Below are 25,017 nucleotides of genomic sequence, written 5' to 3' on the forward strand. Positions count from 1 at the left end.
GTATTACTTCTCAGCTTGTTAAACTATTGCTAATGCCCAGAGTTCCCTGCAACTACCTTCTGCTCTTCCCCATCATCCCCAAACACACACGTACACACACACCTCCCAAAACGATTCTAAAAGGCGTTTTAGCTAGTCTATCTATATTTTTCATTTTGAAAAATTTGAAACAATCACTTCTATAGAACACTTCTATAGTCAGTATAGGACATTCTCCTAAGAAGCCATAAAATAGTTTTTACATCTAATACAATTAGCAATAATTTAATATAATCTAATATTGAGTCCATACTTAAATTTTCCAGGGGTCCCTAAATTTTTTTACAGCTTTATTTTTTGAAACCAAGATCAATCAAGATTTATCCATAGACTTGTTACATCTGTTTACCTCTTAATCTAGAACATTTCCCCACACTTTTCAATGTCACTGACCTTTGGAAGAATTTAGGTGTTTTCTTATAGAATGTCCCATATTCTGGATGTAGTTCTTCCCTCATGCTCAATTTACTTGTTCCTTTATGCCCATATTTCTTGTATACTGGAAGTTGGGTCAATAAGCTTGATTGTATTCAGGTTAAGCATTTTTGGCAGCCTTCCTTCACAGGTAATGCTATTATTGCTTCATGTTGCATCAAATCAAGAGGCATATAAAATCAAGTTGTTCCACAATTAGCAGTACTAAACTTGATCTCTGGGTTAAGTTGGTGACAGCTGAATTTTATCATAGTAAGATATATTTCCCCTTTGTAATTATTGAATAGTCTGTGGGGATACTTTGTATGTATGTGTGATACTTTGACATCACGCCAGCATCTTCCTTTTCCCCACCTCCTTTCACCAGATGGGTTTTAGCTTCTGATGATACTTGCCTGAATTATTGGAAATGGCAAATGGTGATTTTTCTGATTCTGTCATTTTATTTATATGAATTGGCTGACATTCTTCTTTAAAGAGAAACTCCCTTCCCAAACTCTTTGAGTATCACTCTGGACTTAATGGATTTTTAAAATGTATTGAAGGCTTTGATGATCTATTAATTATTCTTTTTAGTGGCCAAATTGTCTCATATGTGGCTAGTGGACCCCACTTGAGCTGGGCTCTGTGGGCTTTTAACTTGACCTTATTCATTCTGGGCCACTTCCATGATTTCTGGCAAGGTATTTCAGGCTTAACTTTCTTTTTTTGTACTTTATGGGCCTGAAACCGGAAATTAGCCATTTCTCTAAGAAACATTGTTTCCTTTTAGTGGGGATTAGCATTTTGATACCAAGCTGTGGGCATTCTCTAGTGGGGTGACATTGCTTCTAAGAAATATACATATGAAAAATTCTAATTCAATTTAATATCAGAAGTTTTAACATCAGTTTTTCCCACTGTAAGAGAAAAGAAGTACAAATATAAAAGAAGGTGGATCTTCTTTTATAAGATACAAAAAGGATATTTGTATTTCTTTTCTCTTAGAGTTTCTACTAATAAATTTATTGTTTGTTTTATAGTAGGCCTAAGAGTTTCAAAATTTACCAATACCACTACTGGCAATAAATCTGTGGTGTTTGAGGGATTTTGCTTGTTTTCGTTCTTTTTGCTCTCAGAATATAAACCACTAAGAATGTATAGTTGGAGTATTACTTCTAAATAAGTAGTAAAACACTGCCATTTCAGGGCCAGGCGCGGTGGCTCACGCCTGTAATCCCAGCACTTTGGGAGGCCGAGGCAGGCAGATCACGAGGTCAGGAGTTCAAGACCAGCCTGTCCAGCATGGTGAAACCCCATCTCTACTAAAGATACAAAAAAAAATTAGCTGGGCATGGTGGCACACGCCTGTAGTCCCAGCTACTTGGGAGGCTGAGGCAGGAGAATTGTTTTAACCTGGCAGGTGGAGGTTGTAGTGAGCTGAGATTGTGCCACTGCACTCCAGCCTGGGCAACAGAGCGAGACTCCGTCTCAAAAAAAAAAAAAAAAAAAAAAAGAACTGCTATTTCTGGCCAGGCATGGTGGCTCATACCTGTAATCCTAGCACTTTGGGAGGCCGAGGGGGGTGGATCACCTGAGATAAGGAGTTCGAGACCAGCCTGGCCAACATGGTGATACCCCGTCTCTACTAAAAATACAAAAATTAGCCAGGCGTGGTGGCAAATGGCTGTAATCCCAACTACTCGGGCGGCTGAGACAGGAGAATTGCTTGAACCCAGTAAGTGGAGGTTGCAGTGAGCCGAGATTATGCCACTGCACGCCAACCTCCAGCCTGGGCAACAGAGTGGGACTCTATCTCAAAAAAAAAACAAAAAAAAAAAAAACAAGGCCGGGCGCGGTGGCTCAAGCGTGTAATCCCAGCACTTTGGGAGGCTGAGACGGGTGGATCACGAGGTCAGCAGATCGAGACCATCCTGGCTAACACAGTGAAACCCTGTCTCTACTAAAAAATACAAAAAATTAGCCGGGTGTGGTGGCGGGCGCCTGTAGTCCCAACTACTCGGGAGGCTGAGGCAGGAGAATGGCGTAAACCCGGGAGGCGGAGCTTGCAGTGAGCTGAGATTGGGCCACTGCACTCCAGCCTGGGTGACAGAGCGAGACTCCGTCTCAAAAAAAAAAAAAACCCTGACATTTCTTATCCTGTAAAGCCTTAGACTATAATCTTTTCTCAAACTCAAGAAATTCTTGTTTTCTGTTTTCAGTGGCATATTTTTGTTTTTTAGTGGTACAGTCTTCTGTTCCTCAATGGTACGTGTAAAACACAGAATACTTGAAAATGCACATCCTCAGCCAACAGACACGTGAAAAAATGCTCATCATCACTGGCCATCAGAGAAATGCAAATCAAAACCACAGTGAGATACCATCTTATACCAGTTAGAACGACGATTAGTAAAAAGTCAGGAAACAACAGGTGCTGGAGAGGATCTGGAGAAATAGGAACACTGTTGGTGGGACTGTAAACTAGTTCAATCATTGTGGAAGACAGTGTGGCGATTCCTCAAGGATCTAGAACTAGAAATAGCTTTTGACCCAGCCATCCCTTTACTGGGTATATACCCAAAGGATTATAAATCATGCTGCTATAAAGACACATGCACACGTATGTTTGTTGTGGCACTATTCACAATAGCAAAGACTTGGAACCAACCCCAATGTCCATCAATGATAGACTGGATTAAGAAAATGTGGCACATATACACCATAGAATACTATGCAGCCATAAAAAAGGATGAGTTCGTGTCCTTTGTAGAGACATGGATGAAGCTGGAAACCATCATTCTCAGCAAACTATCGCAAGGACAGAAAACCAAACACCGCATGTTCTCACTCATAGATGGGAATTGAACAATGAGATCACTTGGACACAGGATGGGGAACATCACATACCAGGGCCTGTCATGGGGTGGGGGTAGGGGGGAGGGATTGCATTAGGAAATATACGTAATGTAAATGAGGAGTTAATGGGTGCAGCACACCAACATGGCACATGTACACATATGTAACAAACCTGCACATTGTGCACATGCACCCTAGAACTTAAAGTATAACAATAATAAGAAAAAAGAAAAGAAAATGCACATCCTAAGGCTAGCTGTGCCATACAAATTTAAGCAAACAATTCAGTATTGCTATGACTGATGAATATCTGAGCGCCTGCACTGACCAACACCATATTCAGGTTGTTTTCCATCAACTTTAAATGGATGATGCCACCTAAGCTTCATCCCAGGATACATGTGTTCCATGCAGTGTATCCAAAAACACTCAAATAAGCACAAAAAGGTAAGTAGCTTGTCCTGCAGCAAATTATGCAAAGATTCAAATCACTTATTAGGACTAAAGAAAGGAGCATAAAACAATTACTATGATTACGTACACAACTCTAATCCATTACCTTTGGCATTTTGTCAAAATAGAAAAAAAGTAACCAAATCTGGGGCTCCTTTTAGTCAGGAAATGATACAATAAAAGCTGAGATAAAGAATGCAGTCTCTGCCCCACGGAGGTGGCTCACCCTGTAATTCCAGCACTTTGGGAGGACAAAGTGGGTAGATTACTTGAGTCCAGGAGTTTGAGATCAACCTGGGTAACATAGCGAAACTCTGTCTCTAGCAAAAAAAATAATAATAATACAAAAATTAGCCAGGCATGGTGGCGTGTGCCTGTAGTCCCAGCAACTAGGGAGGCTGAGGCAGGAGGTTTGCTTGAGTCTGGGAGGCAGAGGTTGCAGCGAGCCGAGATTACACCACTACAATCCAGCCTAGGCAACAGAGTAAGACCCAGTCTCAAAAACAAAACAAAACAAAACAAAACCCCAAACCTATTTGACCAATATGTATTACTTCATTGCATATTCTTCTGCTCTGCAGTGGGGTGGCACATTTCCAAAGAAAACTATACTTTAAAAAATTTTTTTTAAATTTAGGCTGGGTGCTGTGACTCACGCCTGCAATCTCAGCACTTTGGGAGGACGAGGCGGGCGGATTGCCTGAGGTCAGGAGTTCAAGATCAGTCTGGCCAACATGGTGAAACCCCATTTCTACTAAAAATACAAAAAAAATTAACCAGGCATGGTGGCACACATCTGTAATCCCAGCTACTTACAAGGCTGAGGCAGGGGAATTGCTTGAACCACGGAGGTGGAGGTTGCAGTGAGCTGAGATCGCACCACTACACTCCAGCCTGGGCGACAGAGCGAGAATCCATCTAAAATAAAAAAAATTAATTTTTAAAAATTTGTGACAGGATCTCACTATGTTGCCCAGGCTGGAGTGCAGCAGCTATTCACAGGCACAGAGTGTGCTGCAGCCTCAAACTTCCAGACTCCCATCTCAGCCTTCCAAGTAGCTGGGTGCCATGGTGCCATACTTTAATTTTCTTTAGTAGAAATAGCTGTATATTCTGATGACAATTTGGAACCTTTACATTTTATTTATTTACCATCTTTCAATAAAATAAAAATCATGTTTCAAAACTGAAGGTTTAAGATATTGCTTTTTGAATAAACATGATTAAGTTTGAACACAAATGTTTTAAGAAAAATCAGACACTGAAAGTAAATTTTGACACTTCAAAGGAAGTACTAATTCAGAAAGCCTATCTGAAGTATTGCTGTTAGTTTTGTCTGCTCCAGTTTTGTCTGGAGAAACACTGCATACAATTGTGAAAATTAAGGGAACATGTGTAGAGTGCTTAGAATGGTATCTGGCACATACAAACTGTTATTTCTTTGTGAAAATTAAAATTCAATACAGCGGCCAGGCGCGGTGGCTCAAGCCTGTAATACCAGCACTTTGGGAGGCCGAGGCGGGCGGATCACAAGGTCAGGAGATCGAGACCACAGTGAAAACCCGTCTCTACTAAAAATACAAAAAATTAGCCGGGCGCGGTGGCGGGCGCCTGTAGTCCCAGCTACTCAGGAGGCTGAGGCAGGAGAATGGCGGGAACCCGGGAGGCGGAGCTTGCAGTGAGCCGAGATCGCGCCACTGCACTCCAGCCTGGGCAACAGCGTGAGACTCCGTCTCAAAAAAAAAAAAAAAAAAAAAAAATTCAATACAGCTTTTCTTTACAAATGAATGTTGCATAGATAAAAAACAATCCTGAAAACAAAATTATTAAGATAGTATAGAAATCTATAATGGAACTGATAATGAATATTTCCCGATTTTCTGATCTATGGGGTTCAGGAAAAGTTCTCATTTAAGAGATTTTTACACAATAAGGTTTACTTTATATTCAAGGAAGTTCCTCCTCGCATCGGTTCTTAAAACACACAATTACAGTAACAGCAGTTCTCTAAAACTACATTTTATTTTAAACAAATCTCTTCATTTAAAAGCACATGCTTTCTGGTTTGTCTTCCCTCTTAATTCTAGCTACACACTGCTGCACTCTGCTGCAATTTCAATCTTTCTAAGTTGACTGCCATCCCAATCACACAAACCTGACCTAGTTTCCATCTATACCGGTTATCTGACTCACTATAAGGGTTACGTGTGTGTATGTAGACAACAAAAGGGAAGGCTCCTTGAAAAGAAAGCAAGGAACTAAAGATGTTGGTACAGTTCAAAAGATCCCATCTGAGAAGTGGGCCTTTTTTTTTTTTTTTTTTTTTTTTTTTTTTGAGACGGAGTTTCACTCTTGCTGCCCAGGCTGGAGTGCAATGGCATGATCTCGGTTCACCGCAACCTCCGCCTCCCAGGTTCAAGCAATTCTCCTGCCTCAGCCTCCCGAGTAGCTGGGACTACAGTAGCTCGGACACGCCCGGCTTTTTTTTTTTTTTTTTTTTTTTTTTTCCTTTTTGTATTTTTAGTAGAGACGGGGTTTCTCCATGTGGTCAGGCTGGTCTCAAACTCCTGACCTCAGGTGATCCGCAAGAAGTGGGCCTTTTTATGGGTCCAGCAACAAACTCCCCACCTCCCAGGAAAGGTTGCTTCCTGGCATCTATATAACTCTTTGTGTCTCAGGCCTTTATTGTTTTTTCAATTGAAACAAAATTATATACATGTGGTTAAAAAAAAAAGGAGAGAGAAGGGCCAGGCGCGGTGGCTCAAGCCTGTAATCCCAGCACTTTGGGGGGCCGAGACGGGAGGATCACGAGGTCAGGAGATCAAGACCATCCTGGCTAATACGGTGAAACCCCGTCTCTACCAAAAAATGCAAAAAACTAGCCGGGCGAGGTGGCGGGCGCCTGTAGTCCCAGCTACTCGGGAGGCTGAGGCAGGAGAATGGCGTAAACCCGGGAGGTGGAACTTGCAGTGAGCTGAGATCGGCCACTGCACTCCAGCCTGGGCGACAGAGCGAGACTCCGTCTCAAAAAAAAAAGAGAAGAAGAAGAAGAAAAGGAAAAAGAGTAAACAGCAAAGAAGGCAATCAATAAAACATTTGGCTTCCATTCCAAACCTCTGGACAGGTTTGTGTATCTGTCCAGAACGCGTATATATTATTACAAACATACACAAGGGGCATTTCTTTTTCAACACAAATGTCAGTATTCCTACCACTCTGTTTACCATTCTAGACTAACTTGGACTTTGTTCCCTATCAGGCGAGATTAACCCAACTAAATTAAAATCAAGTAGGTTTTAACAAAAAAGATTTTAAAGAAATCAATCTCCTCTCCAATAGGTTATTTCTGTCACGATTTAATTAGCTTTCTGTTGCTACCAAGCCTTGTATCATATAAAGCAGTGGTTCTCAGGCCGGGCGCGGTGGCTCACGCCTGTAATCCTAGCATTTTGGGACGCCGATGCGGGGGGATCGCTTGAGCCCAGGAGTTGGAGACCAGCCAGGGCAACATAAGGAGAGCCCCCACCAACACCCCCCCCAACCCACCACCACCGCTCCCGAAAAGCAGTGGTTCCCAGACGTCAGCAGACATTGCTATCATCGGTGGGCTTGTTAAAAGAGAGTTTCTGGATTCAGGAGGTCTGGGGTGGGGCTTGAGAATTTGCATTTCCAATAAATTCCAAGCCGGAACTCCAGGAAGATAACCTACATTCCGCGCCTGGCGCAGCCCAGCTACGCCATATCCGTCCTAGGCCCCGCCTACTCTGCGTCCCTAACAGCCAGGGACAGGCTAGAGGGCGCGTAGAGTCACGTGAGTCGAGCGAACTCGCGCGAGAGTTTGTATTTCTCGCGAGACTTCACCGTCTCTGTCTTTTCCTCCTTCCAGTGCCCGGCTTTTCTCCCCTCCCCCCTCGCCGCCGACCCAGTTCTTCCTTTTCAGACCGAGTCGTCTCGTCGTCGCGGAGATTTTCCTTCTACTGCTGCTGCTGCTGCCGCCACCACTACCACTGGGCTTATTTGCCCCGACCCCTTCCCGCTGCCCCGCCCCCAGCCCCACACAAGGTAACAACCCCCTTGAGGGAGAGAGTGAGGCCTGGCCGGGCCCGGGTGCCTCCCGAGGTGAAGCGGAGGCCCAAGGCCGAGGAACCCGCCTCGCCGGAGACGCCCAGGCTCTGGCCCTGGAGCCCGGAGCCATGGCCGTCTCCCAGCCAGAGCTGAGCCTCGGCGGCCCGGCCGGCGCTGGCCTCCGTGCTGCGGCGGCAAACACGGCCCGCAGGGGACCGGGTCGGGTGGGGCTGGGCGCCGCGCGGCTCCTTGTGGAGCTTGCCTGTTGGAGCACAGCGGGGCTCCGGCGGTGGTCCTGAGCTGGCGTTTGGATTTCCAGGTCCGAATGATCGAGTTGTGGCGGGCTTTGAGGCGCTGCGTGGCGGGGAGGAGAGCAGCCTGGGTCGCTGTAACTCTTGGGGGCCTTTTCCGGCTCCCCGCCTTTGGTTGGACGGGAATTTTACGAGAGAGAAGAGTACTCGGAAACGTCGTACATTTGCTTATAAACCATCAAAAAGGGTTAATTAGTGTCTTATTTTCAGGAAACTGAGTGAGCTGGATTTGGCGAAAGGCTCATTCCTTAGAACGTCTAAATGGGAGAGTACCTGTGCTGTTCTTTTTGCTGAAGTTAATGCAGCGATAAATAGTTAAGCGACTGGGCGAAAGATTTTTGTTCTGGAGAAGCACTTTTAAATACACTCTTTATTGAATAGTTCACGTAAAGTTAGTTGTTTGTGTAGTTAAGTTAAAAACGTACTTGTTTGACTTTGGAAGCGTACTTTAGTGCTTAAAAATAAGTATTTGGATTGTTTTTGAAAGTTTCGACTTTTCCAGCAGAGTAGTGCTTTTTAAAAAGATAACGATTATTGAGCCGAACTCAGCACCTACCCTGTGGATAGGAGTTAAAAGAAAATTAGAAATTTCTTTGTATCTGTGTGCTTTTTTAAAGTATGGACTGTATCTCAAGTTTATAATCTTCGGAAGCTGTTGCCTTTAAGTTTGTGGTTTAGGTGAAGTCTGAGAGTAAAGGTAATGGTGGTGAATTAAGCTGCAGTGTTAGAAGGAGTTGGAGGCAAAAACTGGTAATTCAGGCAGACAGGGAAGTTAGTTTTTTATGCCTTGATTTTTGGTTCAGTTTTCGTGGTCTAACCCTTTTTATTTTCCCCAGATGTCAGAGGATTTAGCAAAGCAGCTGGCAAGCTACAAAGCTCAGCTCCAGCAAGTTGAAGCTGCATTATCTGGAAATGGAGAAAATGAAGATTTGCTAAAATTGAAGAAAGATTTACAAGTAAGTATGGGTAGGCAATTGTAGTTTTTTCTCTGTTTTTCAAATTATTGCTTGAATCCCTAAGTACTCAAAGCGCCTTTTGAGGGGTTACACCCCACCCTGCGTATATAGGTAAATTGTGTAGGTACTGTGGTTTGTAGAAGTAGGGTTGTTTCCCCAGTTCTCAGGTTTCTGTACATCAGAGGGAATGACATATTGTTCTTTGTTATATAAATCTTGTGTACTTACATGATTTTTAAAAACAAAAGTTGGTAGAAATTTCTAAGTCTGTCAGATTTTCAAGACGAGAGGTACATGTAACTTCACAATGAAAAATACTTTTATTTTTTAAGACCTGGAAAATGAAATTTAGTTCAAAAAGTAACAAAGATTGAAGGAGAAAAATAGAACCTTAAGATTCCTTTTAATACCACAAGATTCTTTGAAAATGCGTGACTTCCCCCCCGCCCCAAAATTTACGGGTTGTATCTTGTATTGAAAACACACTGCAAAGATGCCTAGAGAGAGACATGTGCTCTGTATAATTGTTACACAGATGTTAGGACTTAAGGCTAGGTTTTACAGTAAAGTTGGTGACACTTGGGGAAATTGAACTATGTGGTGAAAAGGAGATCTTTGTCAAGTCCAGTAGATATGAAAACCTTTTTTTAAAAACCTGCACTGGGATTTCAAGACAGAGCCTTCATAGTAAATACCTTTTGTTTCTCAGGACACTGGACTGATTCAGAAAAATGCCATATATAATTTACAAATATATATGACTTTTAAGAGCTTCCTTTAAATTCTGAACCTGATTTTTAAAAAGTTTCAAGGGTGTTTTGATTAGAGATTGCTTTACCAATTGAGTACTAAACTTGAATCTGTATCCTGTCTAAAAATTATTTCCCTCCCTTTATTATTCCAGTGTCCATTAAAACTATTACTATTTTGGGAATATCACAACTGCAGACAAACTTAACTGAAATAGGGTCCAGATTTGGGATTCTGGAACTGCTTATCTGGGCATAATTAAAATGAGTTGAATACTTTCAAATTCTAGATTTAGAATAAAATTGCAGTAGTATGTTATTTTTAAACACACACAAACCATCTGGGATAATTTCAATATGAACAAGACCCCTCTTTGATACGTGGAAGCCAGGCCTGTGGGTTTCAGGGTGCCAGTCAATAAGAAAAAGATGTTTTGGGAGCATTTTCTCCCACTCCCAGGCCCTTAAGTGAAAAATAACCCAATGGTTTGCCACCTGTCCATTTGATTTGCTCACATGTTGTGAGTATACATTGAAGATGAGGCAGCAGAGGTACACCAACCTCTTTTCTTACACTCTGTAAAGCACTTTCTGTTTGTTCCAAAGAGAGATGCCTCGACTACCTTTACCAACTTAAGCAGTCCTTTTTTAGGAAAATAAAACATTGGGTGCCAGTGTTTTGTATATTGCTTCCTGGGCAGTGGGAGGAGGGGTATTTGTTGAACTGGTTGGGTTGGGGAAGTTGGGAGTGGAGTTAGAAATAGCATTATCATCAGGTCTTTTTAATATTTCTAGATTAATTCATCATTAGAGTCTGGGCAGAACTGCCTTACCATGTCATGATCATCGTAGTGGAAAGTACTGTAGGGGGAAACCATTGTGATAAACATTGTAGTAAGCTCCTAAAAGGCTTGCCTGCGGGGGTTCAGTTAATAATGACCTGGAAATCATTTTTCTGTAAAGTATCCTCTTTTCTATAACCATTTAAAACAGCACTGTCCAGTAGAACTTTCTGTGATGATGGAAATGTTCTATATCTGCTTTTCAGTACCATAGCCACTAGCCACATTTGGTTGGGTACTTGAAATACAGCTAGGTTTACTTAGGAGCTGAGTTTTTAATATAACTTAATTAGCCACGTGTGACTACCATATTGGATGGCAAGAATTTAGAAGTGTAAGTTCTCATACTTCAGATAGTAATAACAATATTTTTCCTGACCAGTCTTGATCAAAGTTTCTTCCCATTTTATTCTATCATTAGAAATTTCATTTTGGTCACTAGATAAGGTCTGTTTTGAATTGAAAACTACTCAAAAATGGAAACCATCTTTTAAGATGAGGTAATACTCTGAAAAGTATTTGGCTATATGCTTCCACCCAGTAATTGTTGTCTCCATTGAGACTATACTTACAGCTTCTATTTAGCTATGGGGGTTCCCCCGCTCATTCACCTCTTTTTTCCTTCTCTGCCTTCTGGGATGTATCTCATGCTATGGGTATTTAATTCAGCCTGTTACATTTGGTGAGAAGTCTGTTCAGACTGATTTTGTGGCTTCCTCATATTAATATTTTTTGACCATATGGTTTCTAATTTCTTGTGTTCCTCTATAGAATTAGATCCTTATCCTGGTTATTAATTTGTTTGCCCTTTGATTTATGACAAAATACTTTTTCTGCATCTTTTCAATGACTTCATTTTTCCAGTAAGGTTTCTATGTTTATCTCTTTCATGTACTGTCTTTCATAGAGACTAAAGTTATTCAGCAGGCAGCAAAATAATCTACTAAAGTCCTGCCTCTCTTTTTTCACTTAAAAAAGTGGGTGTAATAAAATCCAGGCTAGCTAGCTGACTAGCTCCCCGGGCAGTCTATGATAATCACAGATAGTCAATTTATTAGGCTGTTTTGCTGAATAAGCTGGTTCTAAAGGAGGCAGGGGTCAAGTCACTTGTCTCATATATTACAGTGGCTCTCTGCATCCCCGAAACGCCTTCCTTCAGTAAGCAGAGTGCTTGAGTGCACCCCCTTTGACCTGCTGATATGTAGATCACAACACCTGATGCTTCCTGGAATTGCCGATTACTGTAACTGCTGCCCATCTGTCGATGAAGGAGCAGTTTCAGAACTCAGACTTGAGGGAGGAAAAGTAATTAATGGTATGTACCTTCAAGAACCCCCTCATACATAAAATAGTTTTTCTAATACTTTGGTCCATACGCACATGTGAAGAATAGAAATTTAGAAGGTTCTTCATAGTTTGTTGGGAGGGTTATGTAAAACCATGGCAAAGTTAGAGGACATGAGGAGTAAATGCTCTGGATTTTTTCTAAAAAAAGGTCATTTCAGCACAGGCCTCTGAATTCACTAATATGCACAGCTTTTCAGGACCCTTTTCTTTGATGAAATATATTTCTCTAACAAAGTGGATTTGGAAAATAGTTCTGTCCTAAAAGAAATAGAGTTCTAAATCTGAAACCTGCAAGTGCAGAATTCATGTCTGTGCTTAAGTTAAATGATCCCTAGGTGGATCTGGAAATATTTAATGATAGAGATTTGTGTGGGCTCTTGAGTCAGGCTTACTGGATTACATTCCTACCCCTAAAAGTGGTTAAAAGTAAGACCAGATAATTTACTCTTCTTTTGTGTACTACTTGATCTAGTTATTTGGAAGTTTCTTTGCTTTATTTGTAAAGGACTATCTAATTAAAAAGATTTAATTAATGGCTAGTTGGCAACTAATAAAACTTAGAGATATTATTCCTACTAAATTTTTAACTCAACCCAAAGTGTTCTATTTATTTATTTATAAAACTAACCTTTCTTGAAGAGATTTAATACTCAAATATTAGGTTTTTCAGAAATAGCCAGGAAGATTTAGAATCTTTAGAAGAGAGGTAATATTTAACTTTCTTGGCTACTGAATCAGATTTACTATTATGAAACCTCAGTGGGAACTAGAAGAAACTCAGTACATAGTTTAATTTTGTTCATTTTTCTCCCCAAACACATAGTATGATGTTTTAAATGCAACAGTGGGTGAACAGCTACGCCAGTTCTTAGATCAGATAAGATGCATAGTGTGGATCTTCATTAGAGTAAAAATGTAGTAGATAGGTAGCAGAATCTGTCAGTTTGTACTATTCTCAATTTTTTAGCCATCCCTACACCAGACATCTTTGAATGAAGCCAATAAATGTAAGCCTGAATTAGAAAAAAATATTTGCCACACAGAAAGGCATTGCCTATGTGTGTTACCTTTTTTCCCCCCTTTTAAATGAAGCTGTGCTGATGTGCTTAACATTAAGGTATGGAACATTTAAAATCTAATCTGGTAATTTGCTTACCCAGATGGGGTGAGTTTTACAGTAATTGAATAGGAAGACCACTGGTTTCTTTTACATATGCCTATAGTATTTTAGTTGAGATATGTATAAGTAGGAACATTTTTGTTACTAATAAAGCTGCTTAAACTGTTTTGGAATTGTTTGGCAGTTAATACTGCTGAGTAATGCCCTATAAAACAGTACAGTTGCATAAAATACGTTACAATAAGAATATCTAATTCAGTTCTTCATACTTGACTTTCTCATCTTTAGAGAGATCTATTCAGCTAAAATAGGCACTTAGAAATGGTATAAGCTCAAGTCTTACATTTTCATTAGTATTTGTGGTTAAGTTGAAAGGCAACTATATGGGCTTAAATCACAGCTCTACCACTTAACTCGTAGAAAATACTGTATCTCAGTTTCTACATGGGGATAATCACAGTACTTGCTTAATAGTGTTATGAACTGCAAATGAAATATATAGAGAGTACTTAGTGTACAGTATGAAAGCTGTCATCAAAAACAAAGTTGACAGTGAGAATTACGAAAATAATGTTGTGGTTTTTGTTTTTCTTTTTTAGGAAGTTATAGAACTAACCAAAGACCTTCTGTCAACTCAACCTTCTGAGACGCTTGCAAGTTCAGACAGTTTTGCTTCTACTCAACCTACTCATTCATGGAAAGTAGGAGACAAGTGTATGGCAATCTGGAGTGAAGATGGACAGTAAGTGTAGAAAAAAAAACCCTAACTGTAACATGAAATAATAAAATACAATGGTAAGAAGTTTTTATTCAGTTTTAACTACCCTATTTTAATCTTTACTTCTATTAGGCAGTATGATTCATAGAGCCAATTTGATTCTTGGGTGGTTGCCATTAATACAGTTTAGTTTTAGCTTTAGATTAAGTTTCGGGGATAAGAATGACTTGGATTCTAGAGGAAGGAAAAACGGGACAGTGAATGGGTGTTTTCTAAAATAATCTAAATTCTTTTCTCCTCAAATTGAAAATTAAGTGAACGGCTGGTTTTTCTGAGAATTCTGTGAAGAGCATACACTGAAATCATTCCTATAAGAAATACCTTTTCGCTGGGTGTGGTGGCTCATGCCTGTAATCCCAGCACTTTGGGAGGCTGAGGTGGGTGGATCGCTTGAGATCAGGAGTTAGAGAGCTGCCTGACCAACATGGTGAAACCCCATCTCTACTAAAAATACAAAAATCAGCCAGGTATGGTGGTGTGTGCCTGTAATCCCAGCTACTTGGGAGGCTGAGGCATGAGAATTGTTTGAACCTGGGAGGCGGAGGTTGAAGTGAGCCAAGATTGCACTACTGCACTCCAGTCTGGGTGACAGTGAGACTCTGTCGCAAAAAAGAAAAGAAACCTCTTTTCTCAAAGACATTAAAGCACATTGGGTAGATACATGCAAGAGACTTTCCCAGCAATATTTTGATTAGGATGTCTTTTTTTTTTTTTTTGATAAAATACAACTAACTTCAACCACTCTTTTGTATTCTCTTTGCTAAAACAACCATTTGATTATAGAAGTTTCATTATAGACACATGTAATAATTGTATCACTACAGTATAAGTCTTGTAGGCTGAGTACTAAACCTTTACTCACCTGCTTACAGCCATGATATCTTTACAGGTGTTATGAAGCGGAGATTGAAGAGATAGATGAAGAAAATGGCACCGCTGCAATCACCTTTGCTGGTTATGGCAATGCTGAAGTGACTCCACTGTTGAACCTCAAGCCTGTAGAAGAAGGAAGGAAAGCAAAGGAGGACAGTGGCAACAAACCCATGTCAAAGTAAGTGACTTTGACTTTTCCATTTTAGATGTAATCTTCCCCACTTGGATACTTGAAGTAGTCTGCAGAGAGAATCTATGCATAAGAAAGTTATAATACTGTTTTACTGTTGTTTTGAAGATTAGCAACAAAGGGTCAACATTGTCTGTATAAATGTGCCTAAGTGAAGATAATTTTGATTCCCATTTAGGCATTCAGTAAATATTAAGAAGATACTATGTACAATGAACATCTTCCCAGCATATTTTATAAGCCAGGTGCTGGGGCTACACCACAGGAGACCACCTCGGGCCTTGTCCCAACTGAGTTTATATTTAGAAAAGAAAACTCATCATTAATGAAGTGCTTTAATAATAGAGTGTAAACATTACAAAGGGGCTATAACAGATACTGTAAGGGAACAAGAGGTACTCAGCCTACACTTTTATTAGGGCAGATTTCTTTGAGAAAACGACATCTAAACTGAGATTTGAAAAGAATAAGAGATAACCAAGTACAAAGCTACAAGGTGATATGACTTTGATCTAGGATTGAATTTTTTGTTATTAATGAGCACTATGACCTTGGATAAGCTGTTTAACTCTGTTTCCTCATCTGTCAGATAGGGGCCGTACATTATTGGGTGTGAGGATTCAAATGATAAGTGTTAGTAAAGCTTGTAACAGTTCTTTACATGTAGTAGTAAGAGCTTAGTAAGTTTTAAAGAGGGGGTGAGCATGTAAAAGTAACAAATCCCTGTGGTAGAAACTTGGGACTTGGAAAGTGGGTGGTCTGAGAAGAGATTAGAGTGGTAAATTCCAGAACATAAAGAGCTTTAAGCCACTGATAATATTTTAAGTAGAGGGGATATGATGTAATCACATTTGAGCTTTAGAATGATCACTGTCAGTAGGGAGAGGCAACTACTGCTGTGATCCAGGTATAAGATGATGGCCTGAACCCAGGGAGTAGCAATGGCAATGGGGAACTATGCAGTTTTGAAAATTAAGAGGCAGAATTAACAGTATTTTGGTGAACTTCTGCGTATTTGCCACAACTTAGTCTTTTGATTTGTCAAGAGTTTTCAAAACTTTAGTTGCTACATATTTTTATTGGAATATGCAAAAATTATATATTAACGTAAGCATCCCAATAAAATCCAGTTCTAGAACAATTGAGTGTGTGTGTGTGTTTATATATATATATTTTTTTTACGTCTTTGTCATCTGTGTAAAAAGCCATAGCTTCATGGTAGTAATATGGTACCAGGGAGTCTAGATAATGCCCCTCTTAAAGATCTTTTTTTTTTGAGACGGAGTCTTGCTTTGTCACCCAGGCTGGAGTGCAGTGGCCGGATCTCAGCTCACTGCAAGCTCCGCCTCCCGGGTTTACGCCATTCTCCTGCCTCAGCCTCCCGAGTAGCTGGGACTACAGGCGCCCACCACTGCGCCTGGCTAGTTTTTTGTATTTTTAGTAGAGACGGGGTTTCACCATGTTAGCCAGGATGGTCTCGATCTCCTGACCTCGGGATCCGCCTGTCTCGGCCTCCCAAAGTGCTGGGATTACAGGCTTGAGCCACCGCGCCTAGCCTAAAGATCTTTTTTTCATCCTTTTGGTGAGAAGTCAGTGTTAACTGAGCAGAAATTATTGGGGGTTATAGGCTCTGATCCTATTTAGAATCTTATTTAGAATGTTTTTGAAACCCCCAGGTGTTTTGTTTTGATGAGAATTGTTAGCTATGATTTCCCTTTGTGCTGCTGCATTCTTCCAGTGTAGGTGAAATATTTTATCTGCACTGAATCTCTTCATACATTTTTTTCTAAATGTCATACTTGTTAACTGTGTCTATTTGGAAGTAGATGAAGGCTTAGATACCCATTAATACTGAAACTCAACTTATTCCTAAAACAACTGGCAACAGCTATACAAAAGTAAAATAGAAAGTCATAGTTGAGGCTGGGCACAGTGGCTCATGCCTGTAATCCCAACACTTTGGGAGGCCAAGGCAGGTGGATCACTTGAGGCCAGGAGTTCAAGACCATCCTGGCCAACATGGCAAAAACCCATCTCTACTAAAAATACAAAAGTTAGCTGGGCATGGTGGCACACGCCTATAGTCCCAGCTACTAGGGAGGGTGAGGCACAAGAATCTCTCGAACCCAGGAGGTGAAGGTTGCAGTGAGCCGAGAGTGCCACTGTACTCCAACTCCAGTCTGGATGACAGAACAAGACTCTAACGCAAAATAAAAAAATAAATTATAGTTGGAATGTTTACTTTATATGGGTAAATAGATTATACTTATGTTTGAAAGCTCCCAAGGATGCTATTTAAAAAAAAAAAAAAATTGCTTAGTAATTCTGGGTGATTGGTACTGATTTTAATGAGTTAGTACTTTTTTTTTTTTTTTTTTGAGACGGAGTCTTGCTGTGTCACCCAGGCTGGAGTGCAATGGCCAGATCTCGGCTCACTGCAAGCTCCGCCTCCCGGGTTCACGCCATTCTCCTGCCTCAGCCTCCCGAGTAGCTGGGACTACAGGCACCCGCCACCTCGCCCAGCTAGTTTTTTTTTTTTTTTGTATTTTTTATTAGAGACGGGGTTTCACCGTGTTAGCCAGGATGGTCTTGATCTCCTGAGCTCGTGATCCGCCCGTCTTGGCCTCCCAAAGTGCTGGGATTACAGGCTTGAGCCACCGCACCCGGCCGAGTTAGTACTTTTTATTCATAGACCATTGTATATGTTTGATTTTTTTTTTTTTTTTTTGGCACTGCCGGTGTCTTCAAGGAAGTCATTCTTGTATAATAAGAGTTGACATTTAACTTTTTTTTCATGCAGAAAAGAAATGATTGCCCAGCAGCGTGAATATAAAAAGAAGAAAGCTTTGAAAAAAGCTCAGAGAATAAAAGAACTTGAGCAAGAAAGAGAGGACCAGAAAGTGAAATGGCAACAATTCAACAACAGAGCCTATTCCAAAAACAAAAAAGGCCAGGTTGGTAAATCTTTTTATGACACTTTGTAAATTTGAGAAATGTGACTTACTAACTTTAAAATGAAAAGAGAAGTATGTAGATTTTTTTAAAGTATGATTAACTCAGATTTTGCATTCAGAATCCTTGTTGATGCTCAATTTAGCTTATTGAAAAATGTTAGCCATCGTCTCTGCATAAAAATATTACAAATGAGAGAATTTATATCAGGAATTACAAAAGGTCTATGTTCTTTTCCTTTAATAAACTAATATTTGAAAAAATGGTTGCTACTTGGAGGCAGTGTGCTTCACTCTACCTGCTTTGTTAACATGCCTTCATGCTGGGCATTAGGGGGTAGACTTTATTTAAAAGTACATTCAGTTTCCCTTGATACACTTATCTTTCTAAGTGTGTGTTGGGTAGAAAAAAACTGTAGCATTCATATAGGAAGTTGAGAATAAGGATAGCCTGACTTTCACCCATGTATTACTCGTCACTCCCATCAAGGTAGGCCTTCCATTGATGGACATGGCTTCTGGAAAGAAGTGCTTCCTTTTCATAAAGATGTTTATTTTGTGACAAAGGCCAAGGGACTTCACAATTTAGATATCATAACAGGCCCCACAGTAAACCGCAATATAGCCAGAGCTTTAATCATGCTAAAATGGCTCGCTCACAGCTGAAGTTAGGATTTGAGTTTGCAAAACTAAAATTTTGAGGTATCAGAAAGCAAGTGTTATGAGTATTAGTGTCTAATGATATTTTCCTCAACTTAGAAGTTAGAGTAAATGGCTTCCAGCATGGGACCAATTCTGTACCCATTTTTTAACACTGAACAAAGGCAATATGCTTTTCTTCTTTTAAACATTGAAACCAGAATATATTTTAACATTACTTAAAATTTGAAATTTTTTATTTTTTCCAATACTAATAGGAATGGTTTCTGTTTTCTTTCCCCTAGGTAAAGAGGAGTATTTTTGCTTCACCTGAGAGTGTGACTGGCAAAGTTGGAGTAGGAACTTGTGGAATTGCCGATAAACCTATGACACAATATCAAGATACCTCTAAATACAATGTCAGGCATTTGATGCCTCAATAATCAGAAAAACTGTTGGATATCATCTCTGCAGGGCTTTACATTTACCTTTTTATCCTTATATTTTTCTAAAGGTAAATTATTTGTTAGATGAGTAAGCAAGATACCATTGTCGTCATTGGTTGACTTCAGTAGAATGAAACGTGAAGAAATTGCATTTGATAACTGCTATTTGTTTAACTTTTCTCATTATCAGTACCACGGTTCCCTCAAAGTTTGTTGAATAAAGCAATTTTTGTAGATGCTGTTTCATACAGCACTTAGATGAATTATTGATCTTCCTAATATCAGGCGCCTACTTAACCTATGGTATGTACTTTTTGTAAGTTGTAACTTGAAATTTTCAGATGCTTTGAACTTGACACATATTCTGGCAATTCATTGGAACACCAAGGCAAAAACACCAACCTGCTAAAGAGATCCTTTCATTTTTCTTATTTTCAACTTTAAAACTTAGCTGTCGTTCAGTTAAGCCTAAAGATAGGTTAATTTGTAAATGGCAAAGTTTGTTTTGAGGTTTTTCCTCAAAAACTTGTATCCTAGGCCTATTAGGCCATCTCTAAAATTGATGTGTTTTATTTTTATGTACTCTTAGTTCTATGTAAGAAACCTTAGGATGAGCTCCCTTTTCTAAGGTGTTTTTGTTTTTTGTATGTTTGCTTTTTTCCTGTTTTTTGTTTTTTTCATTTACGGCAGTGGTACCATGTTTTGGATGTATAATGTTTATATGGGAGAACAAAAAGCTGATGTATAGCCCTGTATACAGTGTAGATACTATTTTTGTAAAAACACAAGGCTAAATTAATGAACAAGAGTACTGAATGTTTCATCATTAAAAATTTCTTGTATTTCTTGTGCATTAATCTGACCATAATTTCCCTGTATATTATGTTCATTTAGCTGTTTGTAATTTTTGTTAATTAGATCAAGTTGTCTGCATTTGTTGGTGTAAATGAACATCACAGTTATCCTGAGTTGAGTTTAAGCCAAATACATGCATAGAAAAGGGTCTTCCTATTAATGGAAGAAGGTAATTTTTAGGATGTGTATTATTTCAGTTTTGTATGTTTAACTTTTATTAAATAAAGTGTTTTTAAAATCTCCAGGGTGTGTTAACAAAAGGGTAAGCTCTTTAGCTGTCAGCACTTAACAGTGATTAAACTTGCACACAGCATTGCCATGGAAGAGAATATTGAGTGTGAGAGAAAGGTTTCAGTAAATCCTTAAGTATTCCTTCCATTAGAAGAAATTGGATCTTAAAGGGCAAACTAGGCATGTGTTTATAGGATGTTCTCATTTTAATGGGCGTTTGTAGATTTTTGGAGGAAAGGGAAAATAAGTTTTTATTTCATGAATTTTAATTTTTTTTATAAATTGAAACTTAGGACAGTGTTAGGTAGAATTCTTCATCTCTCCCTTCCACCCCCAACCCCTCTCAACCCAGGAGGGTCACTTTTTCTTCATATAATTCGTGGCCACAGGGTAGGACACAAAGGACAGAAAGGCACAAATTGCAGTAGAAAAAGGGCTCTTTGAAGCCTGTAAACTTCTAAATAAAATAAAGTTTCTTATTGTAACTTCTTAAGAGCTTATCAATAATCAAGAGTGGCCTTGATGGACTGCAAGAGAATCCTTTGAATTAAAAGCAATGGGAAGAAATTTGGTGTCATTGTGACCCCAGAAAATGGTTGTTGAGATTACCTTGGTGGTGTTAGAATAGTAATTCACCTGATGTTTGTGTAGGCAGGACTGTTAACAGTCTTGTCCCTCTTTTGACCCTGGGGGCCTTAGTTTTCCCAGAGGACTTTGCAGTAGGAGAGAGAAAAGGAATAAAAGTGACCTTATCAAAAAAAAAAAAATCCATTTTGAAAATAGACCTTTAGAATGAAATCAGCAACCATTGTGTCAAAGATCTAGATGTGGCCCTTTGGAAAATCCTAGTGTCAGGATGATTGTGTCTCTGAACTAAGGCAGGACTCCTGGGGAGACTACCTGTCAGTGTGATACTGAATTTGAGAAGACGCTCAATGAGAAGCATGATACCAACAGTATTTTACAATTGAAGGTGGTTAAGCTCTCTATTCTAAAACGAAATATAAACATTGACCTTAAAAAGCTTTGTTAGAAAATTTAATGTGGAGTTTTCCCCATTAAGAAAGGAGACTTGAAGCTTTGAAACTGTGACAGACTGAAATGTTAAATACTGAGTTATGGGCCCCTAAGTAGAAATGGTTGCATGTAACTTACCAAAGCTTGACATTTGACTGTTGTTACCATTTCAAGGAAAGAACAGTTCTAACCTCCCGGAAATTAATAACCAAAATGTTTAGTTTTAGTAGTAATCACAGGTAACAAGTGCCATTTTAATTAACATGTAGGGAGGCCACAGAGCATATTGGAAAACAGCAAGGACTCTAGAACCAGACGAGTGTTTATTACCATTTATTACCTGTGTATTCCTCTGACTCATTTTTCTCAGCTGTAGAATGGAAAAATCTGTTGCAGTTTTAAGGATTGAGTTCAAATGTGTAAACAGCTTAAGAGTGTCTGGCATAAGCACTATAGAAGTGTCTGCTATTACTCTGCAGAGTGGCAATGGTGAATTATCTGGTATTTTTTCTGTAACTTCAACAGCAATCCACATTACAATGGATAACAATACCCATTGTTTATGATTTGAGGCATCCAATTATAACCATTATTGAAGTGTTACCAAATTACCAAGGTTGTAAGATATATTTAGTATTCCTAGTTAAATGTTTGAACTAATTTGTATACTAGGGCATGTTTTCTTAATGGGAAGGGGGTGAAGGTTATAATAAAAGTCACCCCTAATGCTTGTTTAAAATTAAAGAGGAATTTGTGGACCTGGGACCAACCTTAGACTTATCCAGGCCAAGGTATGTCTGTCTGACGAACACCACAGGTGATCCTGATGTGCAACCCCGTCTGAGGACTGTTTTGTTAACTATAAAGATTTGACTTTTGAAATTAAGAAAAATTACCTTTTAGCCTAATCATGAAGACTAGGCATCAAACCAAAACAAGATGCATCAGTTATTGTAGCAACACATTTTTTTTAAAAAAATTGCTTGTCACATTGAAGGGTGTGTATGTTTCCAGTATGCAATTCTGATGCTGAATGTCTGCCTTAAAAATAGCAAAGGAGACCATCAGGTTAACATAAAGGAAAATTGTAGTTTTGTGACTCTTGTGTGTCTAGATTATAATTTTATAATTACAATTTTTATAAGATTAAAACTACCGGTTGTAAATTCAACCAAAGAAAAAAAACATTTAAAGCTTTGATATAGCTTTTTGCTTTAACTTGGGTAGTAATTGAAAATATAAAGGAATAAAATCTATTAAAACCAATGAGGTTTTATATTTGTTAAAATCTTGATTCGATAAATATCTGCTGAATTAAGTGTATGGTACTACGAAGCAATCAATTAGTATAAATGGCAATTTACAAGTTCAACAGTAAATGTAAACATTCTTTGTATCTAGGATTTTTGAGTTGCAAGTTAAACTGAATTTTTACTGCAGTGGAGAGGAAGAGCATAGCAGGCAAAATAACAGGTAATATTGTATTTTCAACAGAAAAACCCAAGTAATTGGCACCCTTTACCCGATCATCGTTTAAAAGGCCTATATATGTGTATAGTTAGGTTCTTAAGAAACATCTTAAGAGGTTCAGAAATCAATTTTATAGTTGGAACATTTTAATCATTTGTTTTGGCCTAGCCAAACTAAATAAAACAAAACAAAATGGTGTTAGATTTCTGTGAGGTGTTTTAATTGCCTTTTAACTTATGTATATAAGGGTGGTTCTTTTGTGGCCTTCACTGGGGTAAAGCAGAACTGAGAATAAAGGGTTTGTGGTACTTGACAGCTGAACTAGCTAAACATACGAAGTTTTGGATATTTAATTAATCTTTCAGTTCCCAGGCAATAAAAACTGGAAACTTAGTTCCACCACACACCTTACCAGTTATTTAAAACAAAACCAGTATAGTCACTGGAATTATTTAAACCGTAATTTGTTTCTCCACTTAGTCTTTTTTTTAAGAATACAGCTGAAAGAGCCATGGTGATACTAGGAGAGAAAGTTGGCATTTTGTTTGAAGAGCTACTTTCTCAACTTGGGGCTGAAAGTTAAGGTGGTGGTGGTTTTGCTGGCTCAGGGTTTTCCCTTTCTTGGTAAAACTGATGTGCTTTTGTTTTTTCCCCTTTCAAGCCGTGTACTTACTTTAGCAAGATGCAGTGAATTTCTGACCAGAGAAACAAAGAATTCAGGCTTGGAGGAAACACTTGACTCCATATCCTGGGAAACTAGAGTTGAAGCCTGAGATCTGAAGCTAGGCTAGTAATCACTTTAATAGATGGTAACTGTCCAAATGTTCATTGCTCAGAAGTAGCAGGAAGGAGTAAGTATCCCTTTTATTCTTTTGCCTGGAGTTTTTCCCTCCAAAATCACCCTCAGGTTTAGTTGACCTAGGTTTCTAAGTGTGATGAAGCTACTAATTTAGAAATGACTGATGATCTTAAATTTATACTCTTCTTATAAATTTTAGAGGTACTTTTATAGGTTTTGTTATATTTTTACAGTGCTATTCTGTGCCCTGGTGTGAGCATCTAAAATAAGTATCTCAATTATTACTCTACCAATAAAGATTTTTAAAGTATTCCCCATGGCAAAGAGCTATGAGCTTGAGGATATGGAAAAAATTCCAAAACTACAGTAAGTTAGTTGGCAGTATCTTAAAAGAACTTCATTTGAAGCCATTTTCTCTAATTTATGACTATAGAAAGGTAAAACAGAACAGGAAGTGATCAGCCAGTACATTTATTTTGAACTACGCTGCCTATTTAAAACAATCTGACATATTCTACAAGAAAACCAGTTTCCTATTAGATCTGATACATAGGAAAGGAGATAGCTGCTGTTTCTCTTTCTTGGCAAAGTCAACACTAAATATTAACCTAGGGCACATTACTATCAGTATACAATATGTTCAACTTGAGGTTAGTCCTTTTTTTTTTTTTTTTTTTTTTTTTTTTAGAACAAATAATCACTAAAACTGATGCTACATTATATAAAGCCTTCATTTAAGAAATTCTGTAGGAGGCTGGGTGCACTGGCTCACACCGGTAATCTCAGCACTTTGGGAGGCCAACATAGTGAAATGCCCTCTCTACTAAAAAATACAATAATTAGCTGGGTGTGGTGCCACATGCCATAGTCCCAGCTACTCAGGAGGCTGAGGCAGGAGCATTGCTTGAACCCAAGAGGTAGAGGTTGCAGTGAGCCGAGGTCGCGCCACTGCACTACAGCCTGCGTGACAGAAATTCTATAGGAAATAACAAATGACTTCTTTATTAAAGTATTACCTACCATGGAATTTTGCTTAAGTGAACTAATATTTAGAAACAGTCTTTTTCTGCAAGACCTAGTCAGAGTAACTAAAATTCAGGATTAAGGATGCGTTAGAAGGTTGCATTCAACAGAGAAACTAGAGAAACACACACCTTTTAATTTCCTACATCTTCCTAGATGGCAGTCGGGGAATGGGGTGGTTAAGTTCAACCTTTCAAGATAGAGGTAGTACTTATAATAGCTTTTCAGGAGGAAAAAGGTTCCATGAAGAAATTAAGTAACAACCAGGGTCAGCAAATGTTGGAACTGGGATTAAAGTATAATTAAAACACTTGCTTTTCCCACATTTTACTGTTTTGGGTTAACTGTTGGGAACCTGATTTTGGTCAGGAACTTTGCCTCAATAATTCTCACTGCCTCTTAAAATTCCTTTGTAACGCTAAAAGTAGTCATTGTCGGGGAGATTAGAAAGGTATGAAAATAGGAGTTTTCATACCTATTCTAACCAGAAACTTGAGTTGCCATGACTTCAGAATCCTCTAGTCATAATGCACTATAGGTTTTACCTGTACCTCTTTGAGACAGCGTCTTGCTCTGTTGCCCAGGCTGGA

At 39.1% G+C, this 25,017-nt stretch overlaps 1 protein-coding gene across 4 annotated transcripts; it reads left to right on the top strand.

Annotated features, from left to right (window-relative positions):
• Positions 1-7,645: 7,645 nt before the first annotated feature.
• LOC105466607 (survival motor neuron domain containing 1) lies at positions 7,646-24,087 on the top strand. 4 transcript variants are annotated; one of them, XR_011607650.1, is made up of 8 exons: positions 7,646-7,827; positions 8,978-9,097; positions 13,755-13,897; positions 14,823-14,984; positions 17,797-17,950; positions 18,892-19,100; positions 22,537-22,608; positions 23,267-24,087. XR_011607650.1 is itself a non-coding variant. In XM_011715671.3 (6 exons), the coding sequence occupies exons 2-6, from the start codon at positions 8,978-8,980 to the stop codon at positions 19,027-19,029; spliced, it is 717 nt and encodes a 238-aa protein (XP_011713973.1). In that variant the 5' UTR covers positions 7,646-7,827; the 3' UTR covers positions 19,030-20,129. The 4 variants fall into 4 exon arrangements, 2 of the variants coding, with proteins under 2 accessions (XP_011713973.1, XP_070925260.1); XR_011607649.1 differs by having other exon boundaries at positions 22,537-24,087; XM_011715671.3 differs by lacking the exons at positions 22,537-22,608; positions 23,267-24,087 and having other exon boundaries at positions 18,892-20,129.
• Positions 24,088-25,017: the final 930 nt, after the last annotated feature.

Source organism: Macaca nemestrina, chromosome 9 (genome assembly GCF_043159975.1).
Source record: "Macaca nemestrina isolate mMacNem1 chromosome 9, mMacNem.hap1, whole genome shotgun sequence".
NCBI lineage: Eukaryota > Metazoa > Chordata > Mammalia > Primates > Cercopithecidae > Macaca > Macaca nemestrina.